Source organism: Muscardinus avellanarius (genome assembly GCF_963383645.1).
Source record: "Muscardinus avellanarius genome assembly, chromosome: 5".
NCBI classification, from domain to species: Eukaryota; Metazoa; Chordata; class Mammalia; order Rodentia; family Gliridae; genus Muscardinus; species Muscardinus avellanarius.
Window position 1 is genome coordinate 46,926,752 of NC_137790.1, and position 18,397 is coordinate 46,945,148.

At 33.8% G+C, this 18,397-nt stretch overlaps 1 protein-coding gene across 2 annotated transcripts in view; it reads left to right on the forward strand.

Moving 5' to 3' along the window:
• Positions 1-18,397, forward strand: part of EPHA6 (EPH receptor A6) — a gene marked incomplete at both ends in the record, with an annotated part of 972,789 nt that overhangs the window by 564,626 nt on the left and 389,766 nt on the right. For both annotated transcript variants that reach the window (XM_080695858.1, XM_080695859.1), the window contains one exon: positions 8,388-8,512. In XM_080695858.1, the coding sequence (XP_080551984.1) occupies positions 8,388-8,512 (125 nt within the window). The remainder of the gene's footprint in view (positions 1-8,387; positions 8,513-18,397) is intronic.

The following is an 18,397-nucleotide window of genomic DNA, read 5'->3' on the forward strand; positions in this document are numbered from 1 at the left end:
ATTTGTCTGATACCAAGCTTTTGATGACTTAAAGATAACATTTCAATATTTCTTTTTGCTTTCTTTCTTACCAGAGAATATTTTTTTTCTATTTTTTAGGTGAAACTATCATATATTTATATATTTATTTTTCAGAAAAAAAATCTATCCTAATATGGAATATGGACTCTAGATACCAAAAACGATCTTGAAAAAGAACAAAGCTAGAAGATATAGATTTTCTGATTTCAAACCATATAAAGCTACAATAATTGAAACAGTGTAGTACTATTCTAAAGGCAGATATATAAACCATTGGAGTTAAATAAAAGCCTAGAGCTAAATTCTTCCCTATATTGTCAAGTTATTTTTGACAAGGTTTCCACAAACATTTGGTGGTGGAAATATTAATCTTTTAACTAAATATTGTTAAAAATAATAATTACATGGAAAAGAATAAAATTGGACCCTTACCTAATCCCATATACAAATATTAACTCAAAATAGATAATAGACCTAAATATAAATCTTAAGACTATAAACTTTTAGGAGAAAATCTGGGTCATTAAACCTCACAACATTGAAATTGGCAGTGATTTCTTGGTTATGATTTCAATGGCACAGGCAACAGAGAAGTATACAAACTCCCTAAAAAATAAAAAAAAATTGTATATCCAAAGACAATGTAAACAGAGTTAACAGTTACTAATAGAATGGGATAAAATCTTTCCAAATGCTATATCTGAAGGTATATTAATATTCCAACTAGAAATCCTAGAAACTAACAACAATAAAGGCAAACAATACCCTTTAGAGATAGGTAAAAGACTAACATAAATAATGAATCTCCACAGATAACCAATCTTAGTTGTCTGTTGGATGGAAAATCTTGTTTCTCTAGTTCTGGAGTGTGTTACCTATTTCTTCTTTGTAGTTAATCTCTTTGAGTATTTTCTCTAGTGCTGGTTTTGAAGACATAAATTCCTTCAGTTTCTGTTTGTCATGGAAGCTTCTTATTTCTCCATCTAATTTGATAGAAAGTTTTGCTGGGTAGGAAATTTTTGGCTGGAAGTTGTTTTCTTTCAGAGTTTGGAATATGTTATTCCAAGCCCTTCTGGCTTTCATAACTTGGTTTGGGAAGTCTGGAGTGATTCTAATTGGTTTGCCTCTGAATGTCACTTGGCCCTTTGCTTTTGTTGCCTTTAAGATTCTCTGCTTGGCTTCCACATTGGTCATTTTGACAATTATGTGGCGTGGGGATCCTCTTCTCCGATCCTGTCTAAAGGGAGTTCTATAAGTTTCCTGGACCTATGTATCGACCTCTTGCTCTATGTCTGGAAAATTTTCTGCTATTGCTTCCTTGAAGAGCTTGTTGATCCCTTTGGTTTCACTTTCTTTTCCCTCCTCTATTCCAATTATTCTTAGGTTAGCTCTCTTAAAATGGGCCCATATTTCTTCAATATCAGATTCCTGCTGTCACATATTTTTTTCTAGATTAGAAACTATGAGTTCATTTTTGGATTGCTCATCTTCTAAGAGCGAGATTCTGTTCTCCATGTGTTCTAATCGGTTGTTTGTGCTTTGAATTGAGGCCTTTATTTCATTAATTGCATCCTTTATCTCTTTTTGACTCTGAGTTCTTTTCGAAGCACCTCTATTATTTCTACAGTTATTTTCGTGATTTGATCTTCTAGAAATCTCTGATTTTCAGTTTTATCGGGTTCTGATGTTGTGGGGTTGTGGGCATTTATTGCTCCAGTATTATTCCTCTTTCCCATGATTTCGGATGTTTGTGCCTTCTCTGGGTTCTTCCCTTGGGTCACTATGACTTCACTTAAGGTGTTCTGGATCTCGAGTCAGTAGTATCTCAGACCCCACTACTCCTTTACTGGGTTGTAGCACAGAGTCTCTGACCCAGAGAGTCGTTAGAGGCTGCTTTAGACTGTGGGGGGTGCCAGGTTGCACGTTCTCCTATGATGTGATATCTCTGCCACCGCCCCTCCCCCACTGGGTCAAGTCCCAGGGAGTACAGTACTGGGATTTCTTCTCTGTGGCCCGCAATTTGACTCACTGTTCTTGAGTACGCAGATGTAGCTGTACTGGCCTCGCTGAATTCGGTGCTGCTGCCGCCGGTGGCAATATGGCGCCGCTGCTACGCCCTCGGCTCTGGGTCTGGTGTTTTTCTTCTTGGTTTTGATTTCCACTCTGAATCCCTGCAGCGTGTGCTGAGCTCGGCCACTGGGAGCTTTAGATACTCTCTGCGCGGAGAAATCCCGCCTGGCTGTTCCGCAGTGGCTCACCTCGGCTTGCTGTAGCCGTCCCGTGAATTCGCCGGTGCCGCCGGCAGTATGGCGCTGCTGCCGCGTCTGCCGCGTCCTCGGGCGCGAGGCCGGTTATCTCCTCTGTGGCTCTGTTCTCAGTCCGCTTTCTCTCTGGAGCCTGGTGATTTTTTGTTTCACTGGTGATGGTGTTTTCTGGCTATGAAAGGCGCTGATTTTGTGGTAATGGAGATTGGTTGTTAGCGGGGCTCTTAAGCCCCGCTTTTCTCGGTCACCATCTTCCCGGAAGTCACATGAATTCTTTTGACAGGAACTTGACAGATAATAATAAGGTCAGCAAAATCTCAGACTGGTCTAATTAGAAGATACTTTTTTTCGATTTTGTTTCAAAGAAAGTGCATTTTATAGTTTCTAGTTTCTGTCATATAGACAGTTTTTTTTTTAATGTGTCTGGAACTAAATAATGGTAAGAAAAGGTATGGTATAAATTACTGAAAACAGAAGCTTAAATACAATTTTAAAAGTAAGCATACTAAATCAGCCAATCATGACACCAATAAAAAAAAATTAAGGCATGGATTATGCTGAAAAGAAATTTGATGATAGCTTGTCAGGTCTTACTTCCTATAATTAAGTGCTGACTGCACTGTCATTTTTACTCATCATTAATAAAGTGATTTTTCACTGTGGCCACCACAGGCAGTGAGAGTTTTCTGTGCCAGTATTTCCACACACTTCTCACTAATGTCAAGCTACCACTTAGCATCATGTTAGCATTGCAGGAGAAAGCAAGAAGAGTGACCCAATTTTATGTTATACTATGCTAATACTGCCTTAACAAAGACCTTTGAAATTCAAAGATAAGGGCTTTAAAAATATTAGACCACTATTAATTCTTAGGAAAAACTTCAATACCATATTACTTGTGATTTAGAGTGATATTAATCAGGAAAAGGAAAAGAATCTCCTTTTTCTAATAAGGCAGAGGAGTGAGACACCTGACAGTTATAGGCCAAATAAAGAAAATGTGTAGGTCCAGAATACCCAAAGTATATTTTTATGGTACTAGGGATTGAATCCAGGATCATTTTACCTTTGAGATACATCCCAAACGCATTTTATTTAAAAAAAAAAAAAAAAAACAGGCTTTCACTATGTTGCTGAGGCTGGCCTTGAACCTGTGATCCTCCTGTCAAAACCTCCCAGGTACTGAGATTACAAACTTGGTCCACCACTTCTGGCTCCCAAAATATTTTTTATAAAGAAACAGATTGAGTACTTTCCACCAAGTAATAAGTACATAAATAAGTTATAGATATTTTTCTCACTGACAGATACTTGTTCTTTAAATTTTGCCACTTTCTCTAATCAAATCATTTATTTCAAATTAATATCTTTATGGATTTGTCAGTTGATAAATTAACAAACCATGATGTCATGTACTGATTATAAATGTCTTAATATTTCTGTAACAAATGACCTATTTATATTACATTTCTAGATGTTAGAAAATCAAAATGAGTTTATAGGAATAAAATCAGAGTGTTAGGATCTGGTTCCTTCTTGAGGGACCCCAGGACATACCCATTCCTTCCATCTTCCCGCCTCTAAGGGCTGCCAGCCTTGGCTCCTGACCCTTTTGGCTCTTCTTTATAAGGTTATTTCATTACACTGGGCATACCCCAAAACTCCAGTTTAATCTCCCCACCTCAAAATCCTAAAGTTAATGAAAACTGCAAAGTCCCCATGTCAAAGAACATTCACAGATGTGGGGGACTGCAGTGTGGTATCTTGGGGCCATTATTCAGTGCACTACATGTGCCATATGGATTATCATACCACAGTGTTATTATTCTTAGATATAAAAAAAAGAAACTAGAAAGAACATAAAATTAAGTACCAACCGTGCTGTATATAAGTCTCATGTGTGTATTTCAAGCCCAGAACAAAGTTTCAAGAACATGGGAAAAGTAGATAACAATATATATTACCACTAAAATCTTATTATAAAAAATGACATGAAAATAAAATACATGAACTATTGTTAGAATGTGTGTGTGTTTTTGTGTGTAAAACAAAATCTTTAATACTTGAAAAACAAAATACAAATCAGAAATTATTTGAAGCATGGTTTCAGGTTTCAAAAAATGTCATATCACATGAAAAGCATGTATCATATTACTAAAATTTCACAAGTAGTATTATGGCTTTGATTATAATATCTCTCCCCTAGTATACACAGGAAGTATACACAGGAAGAAGTATACACAGGAAGAAACATTATTACATGTTCTTGCTTTGCAGATCCATCTATTCCTTCACTAGCAATAAAACATTAAAAAAAATCAAATAGTCTTCAAATTCTGTTCTGATTTTCAATCCTAGCTTATATTATGTATTACAGTATCATTTTTATTAACATTTCATTTTATCATGGATTATATTTTCTTTTAACTGCATGTGTACAATCAGATGCACACACACAGAGGCTATTTATTTATTTATTTATTTGGTTTTTGTGTGTTTGTGATTCTGGGGATTGAACCCGGGGACATTCTTCTTCTAAGCTACACCACTAGCCATATTTTTTATTCTTTGTTTTGAAACAGGGTCTCACTAAGTTGTAGAGGTCCTCACTAAGTAGCTGAGCCTAGCTGCAAACCTATAATCCTCCTGTCTCAGCCTGTCAAGTAGTGGAATCAGAAGCACCTGGCTTTTTTTCATGAGATTTTATTGGTGAATTATATGTTCACATCATAATGTAATCATGTTGACTGTGACATACATGCACATAGCAACTCATAAAGCCCCCCCAGCCCCCCATTTCCACCCTTTTCCAATACAGAGTACTGAGAATAACGTCGTTATGTTCACATATGTATACATGGTCGATGGTAATATTTCCATTAATGAATCGCAGTCATGCTCCTTCCCTTCCCTTAGACCACCACCCTGGCTCCACTGAGATTTCTCCTCCATTATCTGGAGTCCCACACAGAGGGTATTTTTGCATTGATTTTAAAAAAAGATAAATGGTTTCTAAGGTCAATTCTAATGCTAAAATTCTACTGTTTAGCATTCACTGCTAGTATTTTTATTGTCAGAAAAAATGTATAGGAGTATGGTCTCTTTCATTCACTCTCCTTAATATGCATTCACACATACACACACACACACACACACACACTGCACATATCCTAATGCGTCAACCTTAAAGTGTGTAGTATGCTCAATTGGTGACTGAAAATTTATAGCATTTAATATTTTTAGAGAAATATATTACCTCATATCCCATATCATAAATCCTGATTAAGCCAGGCGTGGTGGCACATGCTTGTAATCCCCGCGCTTGGGAGGCGGAGACAGGAGGATGGCGCTGGTTGGAAGCCAGCCTCGCTGGCTTAAGAGACCCTGTTTCCAAAAATTTTTAAAAAAAGTATAAAATAGGTCTGGGAGTATAGCCCAGAGGTAGAAGGGCTTCCAGGAACCCCATTACCACCAAAATAAATAAATAAATAAATAAATAAATAATCTTGATTAAAATTTCAATGTAAGTTATATTAATAATAAATCACAGTATGATTTCTGGATAATAGCAAAAGAAAACAAAAACAGATTCAAGAAAAGAGGGTTATTGTGTGATATTGTTTCATTCTTTGCTTCCAGTTTGGGACATCAATTTTAAACTTGAACATATCACAACAGTAAATTAGGGTTAATTTTGAAGAAACTGCAACAATGTTAATTTTTAAATTCTCTCTTGACATTCTGAGTTAATATTAAAATTCACCTAACCACATTCTCATTAAGCAATTGCTCAACTTTTCTGAGCTTCATTTTGCTTATCTTTAAAATGAGACAACCATTATCACAGAGATATATGAAATCAAATACAATATGCAGGGTATATAGTATTTTAATACATAATAAACTGTAATCTGTAGGCAATAAAAAAACTATAATAATTCACACTTTCTTCAGGTATTTCCACATTAGTTTAAGGAAACCAGGCTCCTTACTCCCAAGATCTCTTTTGTTAGATAATTACCCTATGTACTTTTTTCTAAATTTCATTGCATAGTGAACTATTTTAAATAGTGAACTATTTGAAATTCCACAAATTAAGTGACCAAAAAGGCTTGTACTACAAACATTTTCAAGAATGTGGTAAACTAATCAACAGTTGTATTGTTCATAGGTCAAAGCTAAGATTTTGAAGGCTTAAGAAAAGATGTTTAACATAAATTCAATTCTACTGAAAGCTATGCTGATATTTTAATCAGCCTCTGAACTGAAAAATTTTAGAAGATATTATTTCTTGGTCTATTTCTTTCTCTTTCCTGTTACTCAGTGCTGGGGATTACAGGCCCTCAAGCATGTCAGACAAATGTTCTATCATTGAACTATACCTCAGCCCTCTCTGATTTTTTAAAATTAAAAGTAAATAAATAGTTCCCCTTATGTTTCCTTTTTCTCATATGGGTGAATTAAATAATAAGCTGTATTTTCTGCTTTATATCCAGGAGTAAAGCATTGTTATCACAATATGGCAGATGTTATCTAAGCTTGAGTCATTAATAAAACATATTTATTAAACATTCAAAACAATCCTTGTCCTTTCATATATTGAAGCCTCAATTTAAAACAAAATTCTGTATAGATTCAGCTTTTGTGAAATTGGAAATACAGTATTAGAGGGTTTATGTGAAACTATATATCATTTCTCACTTCCTTAGCTTTAATTCACAAACTGTTCAAAATATGTGCTCAAGTATATTGATTAAGCTCTTTTCAAAAGAAATGTCAGTTTTTCAAAACTAGGCTAGGGAAGTGGTGGAGCAATATGTAGCATGGCTCAGAAAATTAAAATTATATGTAACAATTTTCTCAGTATTAAGTTAGCAAGTTGAAATTTTGCATAAATTTTGAGTATTCTAGTAGAAAAATATTGTAAACTCCCATATTCAATATAAGAAAAATAATTTAAGTATCAATATAATTTAATATTTATCCATTATTTCAGAGACTATATGAAAAGAAATAACATTTAGGATATATCATACTTATAGTCCCCAAGCTTGGGAGGCAGAGACAGGAGGATCGCACAGGTTCGAAGCCAGCTGGCTTAAGAGAGACCCTGTTTCCAAATAAAAATATAAAAAATAGGTCTGGGAGTGTAGCCTGGAGGTAGAAGGGCTTCCAGGAACCCCAGTACCAATAACAATAACAATAATAATAATAATAATTAAAATAATGCATATTTAACAACTATATACAATATGGACATTTATATATGAAAGAAATGTACAAAAGTGAAGAGAATTTAGTGCTTAAAATGTTTTTCCCACATGCCTATGTCTAAGTGAAGAATATATAGGTTATAAATCAGATTTTTTAATCTTTATTTTATAAGAAGTGTAGGATTTTACTTATAAAATTTAGGTGGTATCTTTCACAATGAATTGTACATTAGAAAATTTAGAATAGAAAAGTAGCATCTATATTTTACTTGGTTGTTATTCTATTGCTAAGATAATGTTATATAGTTAACTAAGGTAGCTTTGATAACATTTCAATGTCATTAAAATGTCACAGGAACTATATAAAAGAAACAATCCTTGCATTGATTAACAATAATTATTGTAAATACAAAGAATATCCTACAAAGCTCATAAAGTACTAAAATATCTTGAGGGAAAATAAAAGCCTATAATGATCTTAAATTGTATATGCTTTTCCCCCTATGTTCAGTGTGTATGTGTGTGTGTGTGTGTGTGTGTGTGTGTGTGTGTGTGTACAGAACCAAGTATATTGGACTTCATAACTCAAGCCTAATGCCAATTTAAGAAACAATATCCTTCTCTGATAAGACAAAGATGATGAATTCTGGCTGTTGTTCTTGGAATATTTTATTTTTCCTATATTCCTTAGTAGTGTTCTCTCTGTGTTTTAATGCCTTGTTTAGTTTGAATGGAGCACAAAAACTGAATAATCCTAAAGTTTTTATTAATCTGTCATAGTTGTTTTCCTCCTTAATAAGAATTATGTTTTCTTGGGAGATAAATATTAAAGAAAGAATTATGGGAAATGATTCCTGACTATTAATTCTTAGTCATTTCTTTCTTTCAGCACCCTCTCTGATAGGCATGGTAAGGAAGGACTGGGCATCTCAAAACAGCATTGCCCTTTCATGGCAAGCACCTGCTTTTCCCAATGGAGCCATTCTGGACTACGAGATCAAGTACTATGAAAAAGTAGGTCTTATTTGGAGATTTCTAACAAACTAAATCTACATATATATCCATAAATTTATATGTCAAGCATATTGTTATACTTTATTACCTTAAACCAAATTTTTACTAACCTCATACTTAACTTTCTTTGAATCCTCTTTGCCTTATTACCATAATTATAATTTCTTAACCATTTTATATTTTATGAAAGATTAAAGTTGAAGATGCCAAATGTTCTTTTCTGTATGACATACTCTAGGGCATCTTACAATACTATGAGCAATAATAATGCCTTCAGCCTCTACCTTGGTTGCTATAAGATTGGTTCTAAAATTCACTAGAGAAGAAATAGTAAAAGTTAACTGCTACAACCTAAAACAAGTATATAGCACATATCCTTTGTCAGTGAGTTTAAAATTCCTGTCCACTATGATTCGGAAAATATGTCTAAAGTAATAAATGAAAATTGCTAATGAATTAAATATTTTTTAGCATTCAGGTCAGGTATTTTATAAGAAGCCAGCAAGATAAATTTGGTTGACAAATCAATTAATACTAATTTTCTTTTTTGCCACTTAAAATCATTCTCAATTATTTTAATTCCCCAAATTATTTACTTCCTTAATTACATTGAACTCACATTTTTCATTTTTTATTTTTTTTGTGGTACTGGGGTTCCTGGAAGCCCTTCTACCTCCGGGCTACGCTCCCAGACCTATTTTTATATTTTTTTGAAACAGGGTCTCTTACTCCAGCGCGGCTGGCTTCGAACCTGCGCGATCCTCCTGTCTCCACCTCCCAAGCGCGGGGATTACAAGCGTGCGCCACCACGCCCGGCGAACTCACATTTTTTTCATTATGGTTTTCCCTCATAATCTCCACTATTATGATATTCTGGGTCTATATATTATAGCCTATCACATAGTCAAATTTGAAATGTCTCATTACATTAATATTACTTTTAGACTATTGACAAAGCAATATTAAAATTTAAAAAATTAATGTGTAAGTCATATAATTTCCAGTGGTTTACCTAATAAGTAATAATGTCTTACATTTCTTTAACTTAATATAAATGAAGGATTATAGGGAAGTTTATACTTTTCTTCTGAAATTTTGATATTTGAGTAAGCTAAATTAAATTGACAATAGATTAGGAGAAGAAAATGATCTATATTTTTAAGAAGCATGTGTGTGCAGAAGTTATTTACAAAGTATGAAATTAAAGAAGGACCAGATGACTGAGACTTAAATATTCTCTTCATAGGGGTGAGAGTGGGAAATGTAGAAAATTCCAAAGAAGTAGGAAATTATTTTATATGAAAAACAAGTGGATCTGAATGACAGAGGAGAACCTGGGACAAAGTTCCTCTGGTCTCCACATGTGGAGTTAACTTTCAGTCTCTTCCTCTGTGGTGGGAGTTGAGCTTTGTCCTCCTTGGTAAATGAAATTTCAGTAGAAAGATTGCAGGTTATTGGAAGATTCTGTCTTTAGGTGGCTCACAGTTCTCAGAGAAGCTCTTCCTGTGTTTGCTGTTTCTCGGGTGACCTCAGTTTCAAGTCTAAGGCTGCAAATCTGTGGTATTATTGTCTGATCCCCAAAAGAAGCATCATGAATAATTTTAGGTTTCCTTTAAAAAATACATAGGGCAAAATTATGGGAAATACGCACAATGGAATTCTATCCAGCTCTAAAGAAGAATAAAAGAATAGCATTTGCAAGAAGATGGAAAGAACTGGAGAACATTATGTTAAGTGAGATTAGTCAAGCACAGAAAGAGAAGGGGCATACAATTTCTCTAATATGCCCAAACTAGGGAGTATTAGGAATACCAGAGGGACTCCAGATGATGGAGGGAAAACCTCAGCATAGCATGAATGGAAGGATAGGAGAAGAAGAAAGCTCAGGTTGTTCAATGGAGGAGCTACATACGAATATGTGTAATAGTATAAATATAACATGGTTAACCTAGACAATCTCTGTTGGGAGGGGGGAAGGAAAATGGGGGTAGGGGGAAGAGCACAAAGCACAATCTAAATGTACACCATTTTCAATATGTTCCACTTATAAAAATATAGGGTTAAGGACCACTTTTACCTGCATTTCAAAAATATATATATATTATATTTTATGTATTTATATATATTATATATTTATATATATATTTACATATATACATATATACGTATATATGTGTGTGTGTATATATATATATATATATATATATATATATATATATAATAATCAAAGGGAGACATGGAGCCATCCCTTTATTCTACTGTTTCTGAGTAAATGTATTGGACTGAGGGGGAGGTGACTCTTTAGCAAGGTTAGATCCATTTTGGGCACTCTAGTAATTTTAGCAGCACATAGTTAATGTAAGTAACATTATCATTAGCTGATATGGATAAATCCATGGTTTAAGTAAAGAAGAATTTACTTAGTTTAAATTGGATTGCAGAATCTACTCATTAGCCAGGCCTTCTTGTGCTCAAAAATCAGTGTGGCTAGCCTTTCAAATGTCACAGCTAATAGTATGCTGTCACAAGAAAAAATATATTTTATGTCCACTAGATTATATTAATATTCATGTACTCAAAATATATGATTATCAAAATGCATTGCACCCATTTATATAAAAAAACTTTAGAGCTAAAGTATTTCTCTGTTTTATAAGTATATTCTGTTATGTTTCACACACAGAAAAATAACTAAATTTTTTTCTATTTCATATGTTTGAGAACAAAAAACATATACAATATTTTCAAATGAAATCATATAGATCCAAAAAAAGATAAACATACTCATCTGGTTAGATGTTTGAAAATTAGGAAGATGCTAAAAGATAGTAATTAACAAAAAAGAAGAAATTGGATGCTTTCCCTAATATTCAAAAGTTAGGTGCTTCCCCTAATCAGCAAAAACTAGGAGGAAAGGGGCAACAGGAAGTAATCACCAAACAAGCATGGGATGGAGGGAGGGGGAGGGAATAGGATGGGAGCTGGATGAGGGCTAATTGGATGATGGGTGCTTGTATATCCTCTCAAGTCTTGTATTCCAGTGTGATATATGATTACAATGCACCAATTAAAAAATAAATAAATAAATTTTAAAAAATTAAAATTTTTTTTTTTTTAAAGTTAGGGAGAAGTGGGTAACAGGAGGAACTCTAGATGAAGGAGATCCTATAAAGAAGCAAATACTGCGACATACATGAGGAGATGGGAGGGGAGAAGAGGGAAAATCTCTAAAGCACATGATGTACTTAAACATATCAAAGTCCATCATTAGGCCAAGCAAGGGAAGGAGGGGTGGGGAGGATATCAGGTAGGGGTTGAGTAAGGACTAATTGGGTGATGTATGCATGTATGTCTACACAAGTCTTTTATCCAATTAAGATGTATGACTACGGTGCACTACTAACACTTTAAAAAACAAAAATTTTTTGGAGCATTCTTTTCAAGAAATAAATTTATAACCACTAAATTGGATAATCTCTTTAACCTAAAAATCTAGCACTTAATTCTAATATTTCTCAAAATAAATAAAAATTTTGCATAAAAGATACTACCACATCTTGAAGGAGCTATGAGCCCTTCAATATATGTGGATGTTAACAACCACAAAAGTGGTTTTACCCTCAATATCTTAATGCAAATAATGACCTCACACATGATGTTTACTTATATAATGTCTATTATAAGATTTTCAGATGAGTAGAAATATATTTTTTAAAAATAAATAAGTTACTTCACAAGATTTAGTAAACTGAGTTTATTATTCACATTAAATTCCAGTTTGAAATAGTATAGAAAAAATATTTATGACTGTTCTACTATACATATAAGTAAAATAGTTTATTTTATTTTTTTTAGCCAAATAAAATACACATAGTACTGTGTTAAGGAGTTGAAAATACTTTGGTTTAAAATGTATCTTTTATTTGTTTAAATAAAAATTTAAAACAAATCATAAAATTAGTAATCAACATAATTTCCATGTTACTCTCAGCTGTGCATTTTTTGTCTTTAGAATGTTGTTTTAGTGGTGGAATTATAGTTATCAAGGTATTTATAATCTAGTTATAGAGTTATATAGAGATAATTATAAATATGTAAGTATTAAGATATATAGATATATAGTTATAAATATAATAAATAGTTATAGAGGTATTATAGGTGGGGTGGTGCATACCTGTCCTCCTAGTACTTAAGAGTCTGAGACAGGAAGATCACAAGTTCAAAGCCAACGTGTGGTAAATTAGTAAGTCCTACTTAATATAATATATATATATACATATATATACATATATGTGTATATTATATGTGTAATATATATGTTTATTTTGTATGAAAATGGCAGTGACCCAGTGGAAATAGATGAAACATGCATTCGGGAGATAAATATTTCTAATTCACGTTCTGACTCTTATTTATGTTCGTGCCCAGGAAAAAGTCAATGAATCCCCTTGTATCTCAAATATCCCACTTACAAAAGGTAAATAAAGATACCAATGTTTTCATTGGATGATTAAAGATTCATCATAAACAGATCTAAAGATGAAAAGCACTGAGCATCATTTCAGCAAGCACTGGGAAAACATGGAGTGTATAGTGCAACCTAGAACCAGGAAACAATACCATAGAAGGTGTGTACAAGCTAAGTAAAAAATAATTTTCCATACAAAAATAAATGTGAGTCGGGCGTGGTGGCGCACGCTTGTAATCCCTGCACTTGGGAAGCGGAGACAGGAGGATTGTGCAGGTTTGAAGCCAGCTGCGCTGGTTTAAGAGACCCTGTTTCCAATTAAAATATAAAAAAAAATTGGTCTGGGACTGTAGCCCAGAGGTAGAAGGGTTTCCAGGAACCCCAGTACCACCAGATAGATAGATAGATAGATAGATAGATAGATAGATAGATAGATAGATAGATGTGATATGTGTAGGCAAACAAAGATGTTGCAATATCAAAACCTTTCCAAAATAATTAACAGTATTAACATTTTACGTGTTAACACTTCAGATTTAAAGTATATTCTTATATATCTGCCATCTATAATATGATTTCTTTTTCTGAGCATATTTTATAAGTAATAATCAGGATAGTCTAAAATTGAACTCATTTAAAAATTTTATTTTATGTTATTAAGAACTTAAATATCATTCAGTAAGATAAGTAGGATACAGAAAAAATATATATGCATATGATCCCATTTTTAGAATACAAATATTCCCTCATATGTGTATATTTGGGTATGATTATATAAATAATAAAAATACAGTATAGAATAGGATATATACCAGGTTGTTTCAAGAACTATTATTTGGAGTGGGGTAGAAGTACTCAAGGACAGAAAAGAGATAGGGAAGAAGCAAACACAGATAAATATAGGTGGATAAACGGATAAGTGGATGGGTGGGTGGGTGGATGGATGGATGGATGGATGGATGTTAAATAGCTGAGGCTGGCAAGAATCTGTAATTCTCCTGTCTCAACTCCCAAGTATTATTGGGATTACAAGCGTGCACCACCACACCCGGCTAGTTCTTTCAATATTCTGATCACAATGTTTATTCGCTAAGAAATTTCAAAACTTCTCTCTTACCTTCTGAACTTTTACCACAATTACTCTTAATGCTTTATTTACAGAAATCTAGGCTTTTCTCAGCGTGATCCTTAAAATTATTCCGACCTCTACCCATTACTCAATTCTACAACCATTTCTACATTTCCAAGTACTTGTTATAACAACAACCTCTCTCTTGGAACTAGTTTTCCATCTCAATACATTTTGTGCATCTGTAACAGAATACCTGAAAGTGGGAAAATTATTAAAAAGAGGAATTGATTTATCTTAGTTCTGAAGAGTAGAAAGTCCAAAATCAAGGTACTGGCAGACTCGGTGTCTAGTAAAGGCCCAGTCTCCACTTTGTAGATGGTGCTTTGAGTGCTCTCAGCAGAGAAAATACTGCTCTTCACGTGTCAAAAATCTGGAGGGACAATGAAAGGACAAGATGGGTCTGAACTTTCCTATTTGTGACATCACTCAGTAACCCCACCCATGGGAATGCAATCCTCACAGTCTAAAATCATCTGAAGGGTCCCATTCCTTTATACTGCTATAATGACAATTAAATTTCAACATGGGTTTTGGAAGAAATTATTATTCAAACCGCTGCATCTTTCCCTTACCTCTAATCCCCCTGCTCTCTTATTTAACCTGTTTTGTGCACATTATTAACTTTGCTTTTCCTCTTTGTTTTTCTTTATTTTTCTTTTCTCTTCTTTTTCTCTTCTTCTTATAACCAAGATAATCTTCTTTCTCTTGTTTCATTGTTCTTTCATCATCTCTTAGTATATTCATGATGCTTTAATAAAATGCCATAAACTATGTAGTTTATGAAAAAATTATTTTGCACAATTTATGAGACTGGGAAGTCCACGATCATGATGCTGGCAGGTTTGGTGTCTGATGAGGACTCACTTTCTTATTCACAGACCCCTGCCTTCTCATTCTTTCCTCACAAAGCAGAAGGAAAGGAGTTTTCTGGAATTCTTTTATCGGGACACTGATCCCCTTCATGTGGGCTCTAATCCCAGGCCTGGTAACCTCTGTAAGATTCCACATTATCGTATTATATCTTTAGTTATTATTTCAGCATATGAATCATGGGGTGGCACACATTCAGCCTATAACAGTTATTTTATCAAAATTAGTCTTGATTAGTTATATATGTTTGTATCAGACCTTGCCACTAGTTATAAATTCCTCTCAATCACATTCTTTCTGAATTAATAAACTACTCTCATTGTGCAGAACTCATTTGTGTGAAATTGCAAAGTCACTCAGTCATTGTAAAATTACACTTAACAATTAAAAATAAAGAAAAAGAATGAATGCTTCGCGGCTTTCTGCTTCTACCTGTTTGTAAAAAAAGAGTCAGAATGATGCCCATCAGCTGAAAGAGCATTCTGTTCATTAGTAGAATGCGAGTTCACAAACGCAGGGATTTCATTTGTACACCATCATACACCCAGCACACAGAAATGCACACAGCCATAAATAATAGACAACAATTATTCACCAGCTCTATGCCAGATACTTTTAAGTGTTTCTTGATCCATATAACCCAGATAAGAGCCATTTAAGAAAAGTCTAGTTACTCTTCCCATTCTACAGATGAAGAGGTAAGGCAAAGGAGTCAATGTGACTTCACCAAGATCACATAGCTTGTAAGAATTTTTTTTTTATTTAATAGCTGTTCATGATACCTTGGATCACAATGCATGTCCCAGAAAATGAGGGCTTTCTGCTGATGCTTATTTTCTATCTTCCCTGAGGCCAAACACTTCATTACTCTCTGATGCCCTTTTGCATCTGTAAAATGGTAGCAATAAAACATACCTATCTCACCAGGGTGTTGTACAGCTCCACTAATTACCAACTGGTAGCTCATTTTGCAAGCATGAATCCCCCACAATGGTTCATTATTCTTGCATTGAGTATTTAAAGACACTGTGACTAGTAACTCCTTTTCCTTAAAGTACCCTTTTTAATTTTACCACAGTCAGCAGTTTCTTAGATTTTTGTTTAGGAAAACTCATCATGACAAGAGAAACATTTCTCATATTCATGCAGTTAATAATTATCTACATAAAATACTGACTTAATATAACTTGCTATCATTTCACCTATACCATAGATTCTAGAAATGGCTTTCTATGAGCTTTCATTAAAAATATATAATTTCATGACACTGAGAACAGTATATTATTAAAAGGTGATAAGATTTGTGGAAAGAATTTTATTATGGGAAATATTTTTATCACCTATCAGGGATAATTCAAAGCAGCCTCTTTTGAGAGAAGGTTGAAGTCTTGGTGTCCTTTATTAAAGTCACACACTCCTCAAGATTACACTTAGCACAACGTCTCTTTTTTATTTCTTTCCCTTCTTATTCAACTTTCTCAAGGTAGTCTTTTCCCAGATAAAAATTCAATAAATATCCCTCATTTTTATGAGCATATGTAATCTGTAAATATGTATGTTTGAATAAAAATAAATGAAACAAATATAGCAATAGTCAACATAAAAAATACCCTTCCTTCTGGAATGAAGATTTATATAGATTCCTTACTTTCCTTTGTTCTACTTCCTTCATTTAGGTGTGTGCCCAAAGAAAAAAGAGAATTTTCTCTTCATTTCTAGGCATGCTACTCTTCACTCTATCCATGATTTAACTACAGAAACATATATTCTTCATTGTCTGCATCCTTCTTTCCCTATAATCATCTAATTCATACGTTTGTATAAATCTTAATGTAAACTTGCATTAAAACCTGAATGTAGTTTTTATATGCAAATTTAAGAGAAGTGTGATTGAGGAAAGTGCACATAGACCATATGCATCCCATAGAAACCCTTATGAAATGCAGATTATAATTTGAAGGGGCAGTTGAGCTTGGTGCTAGAATGTGATTTTGCATTTCTGATGTGCACGGAAGTCACTTGAGGTGCATGTCTCTAGAGACTCTGCCTTTCCATTGCCATACTTAGTTGTGGAAGAAGGGAAAAATAATCACCACCCTCTAAACATACATGTGAATTTATATGCCCAGGCCATATCTTTATAACTAGTAAAGACCTCTGTAGACGTTACATGATTTATATGATATCAGAATTAATACACACTCAAAATAGCTTTAAAGAAAATACAGTAAAGTACCCACTCACTTTCAGATAAAATTGAGTGTTTCCAATAGAATCAACATATTCTTGAGAGCTGGGATAGGAAATTTTATATTCTTCTTTTTTCTATCATTCTTATTTGTTGTGATGTCCACTGCAGAGAAATTGTATATGAGCATTTGGTACTAATTAAAACAACATTGCCTGAAAGAAAATGGCCAATGAGGGAATTTACTGATATGAGCACTCATTATAAGATTTCATTCCAAATATCCATGTTGTGCAGCAAGTATCACTCTCTCTGTGGATGTCAGTCTAGCATAGTGAGCCCAGGAAGTCCCTGTGATGGTGCTAGGAGCAAAGATTCTCTGTTAGTAGGGCTTGTATAGGGCTAGTCCTATACCACTGTGGCATCTGTGTGATATGAATATATCAAAATAGAAAGAAATTTAAAACATGTTTACACTATTGCATCAAGTGTAATGTCAGCAAAAACATGTTACAAATGTCTAGTAGTTACTCTAGCTCTGAATTCTCTTCAATTTTATAAAAGTTATATTAACCTTAATTGGATTTGAAGAATATTTAAAATTATACAAGCTGGTTTTAGTATATTGAAGATTTGTTATATCTGAGAAATGAAAAATTAAAACTGATAAAACTAAGCCCTCTGAATAAATTTCATTAAAATATTTGAATATATTGTAAGAGAAATGAAATATCTCTTTTTTCCATGGCTAGACTCATAATAAAAGACAAGTTTTACATGATGTGGAAGCTTAAGATACAAAGACCCATACAAAGAGGGAGACCTGTGTATTTTTATCACTAGGCTTGATGAAGAGCAAACAGTAATGCAAAAGTATGTTTGGACAAATGTGGTAATAAACTGAAGACAACTTAGCAGGACTTGTTTGCTTAAATTCTGCCCTGTGTCTCTGTGTCTTCAGAGATAAGGATGCTCATTTCTTTGGAGTCTAGGCAGGGCATCTCTCAAATGAGGGTCTCACGACCTACTTCAGGGAAGAAGAGCAGAAGATCATAGACTGACCTTCCTTCTTTTGTTGTTTACTCAAATGCCAAGATGTCATATTTCAGAATAGCATGCCCTGAACTCCTTCAATGTTTAAATTTGTAGACTGAAATAAAGGTTATAAACATAATGAGTATCAAAAGTTTTTGTTTTGGTTTCTGAGAAAAATAGTTTTGTATATAG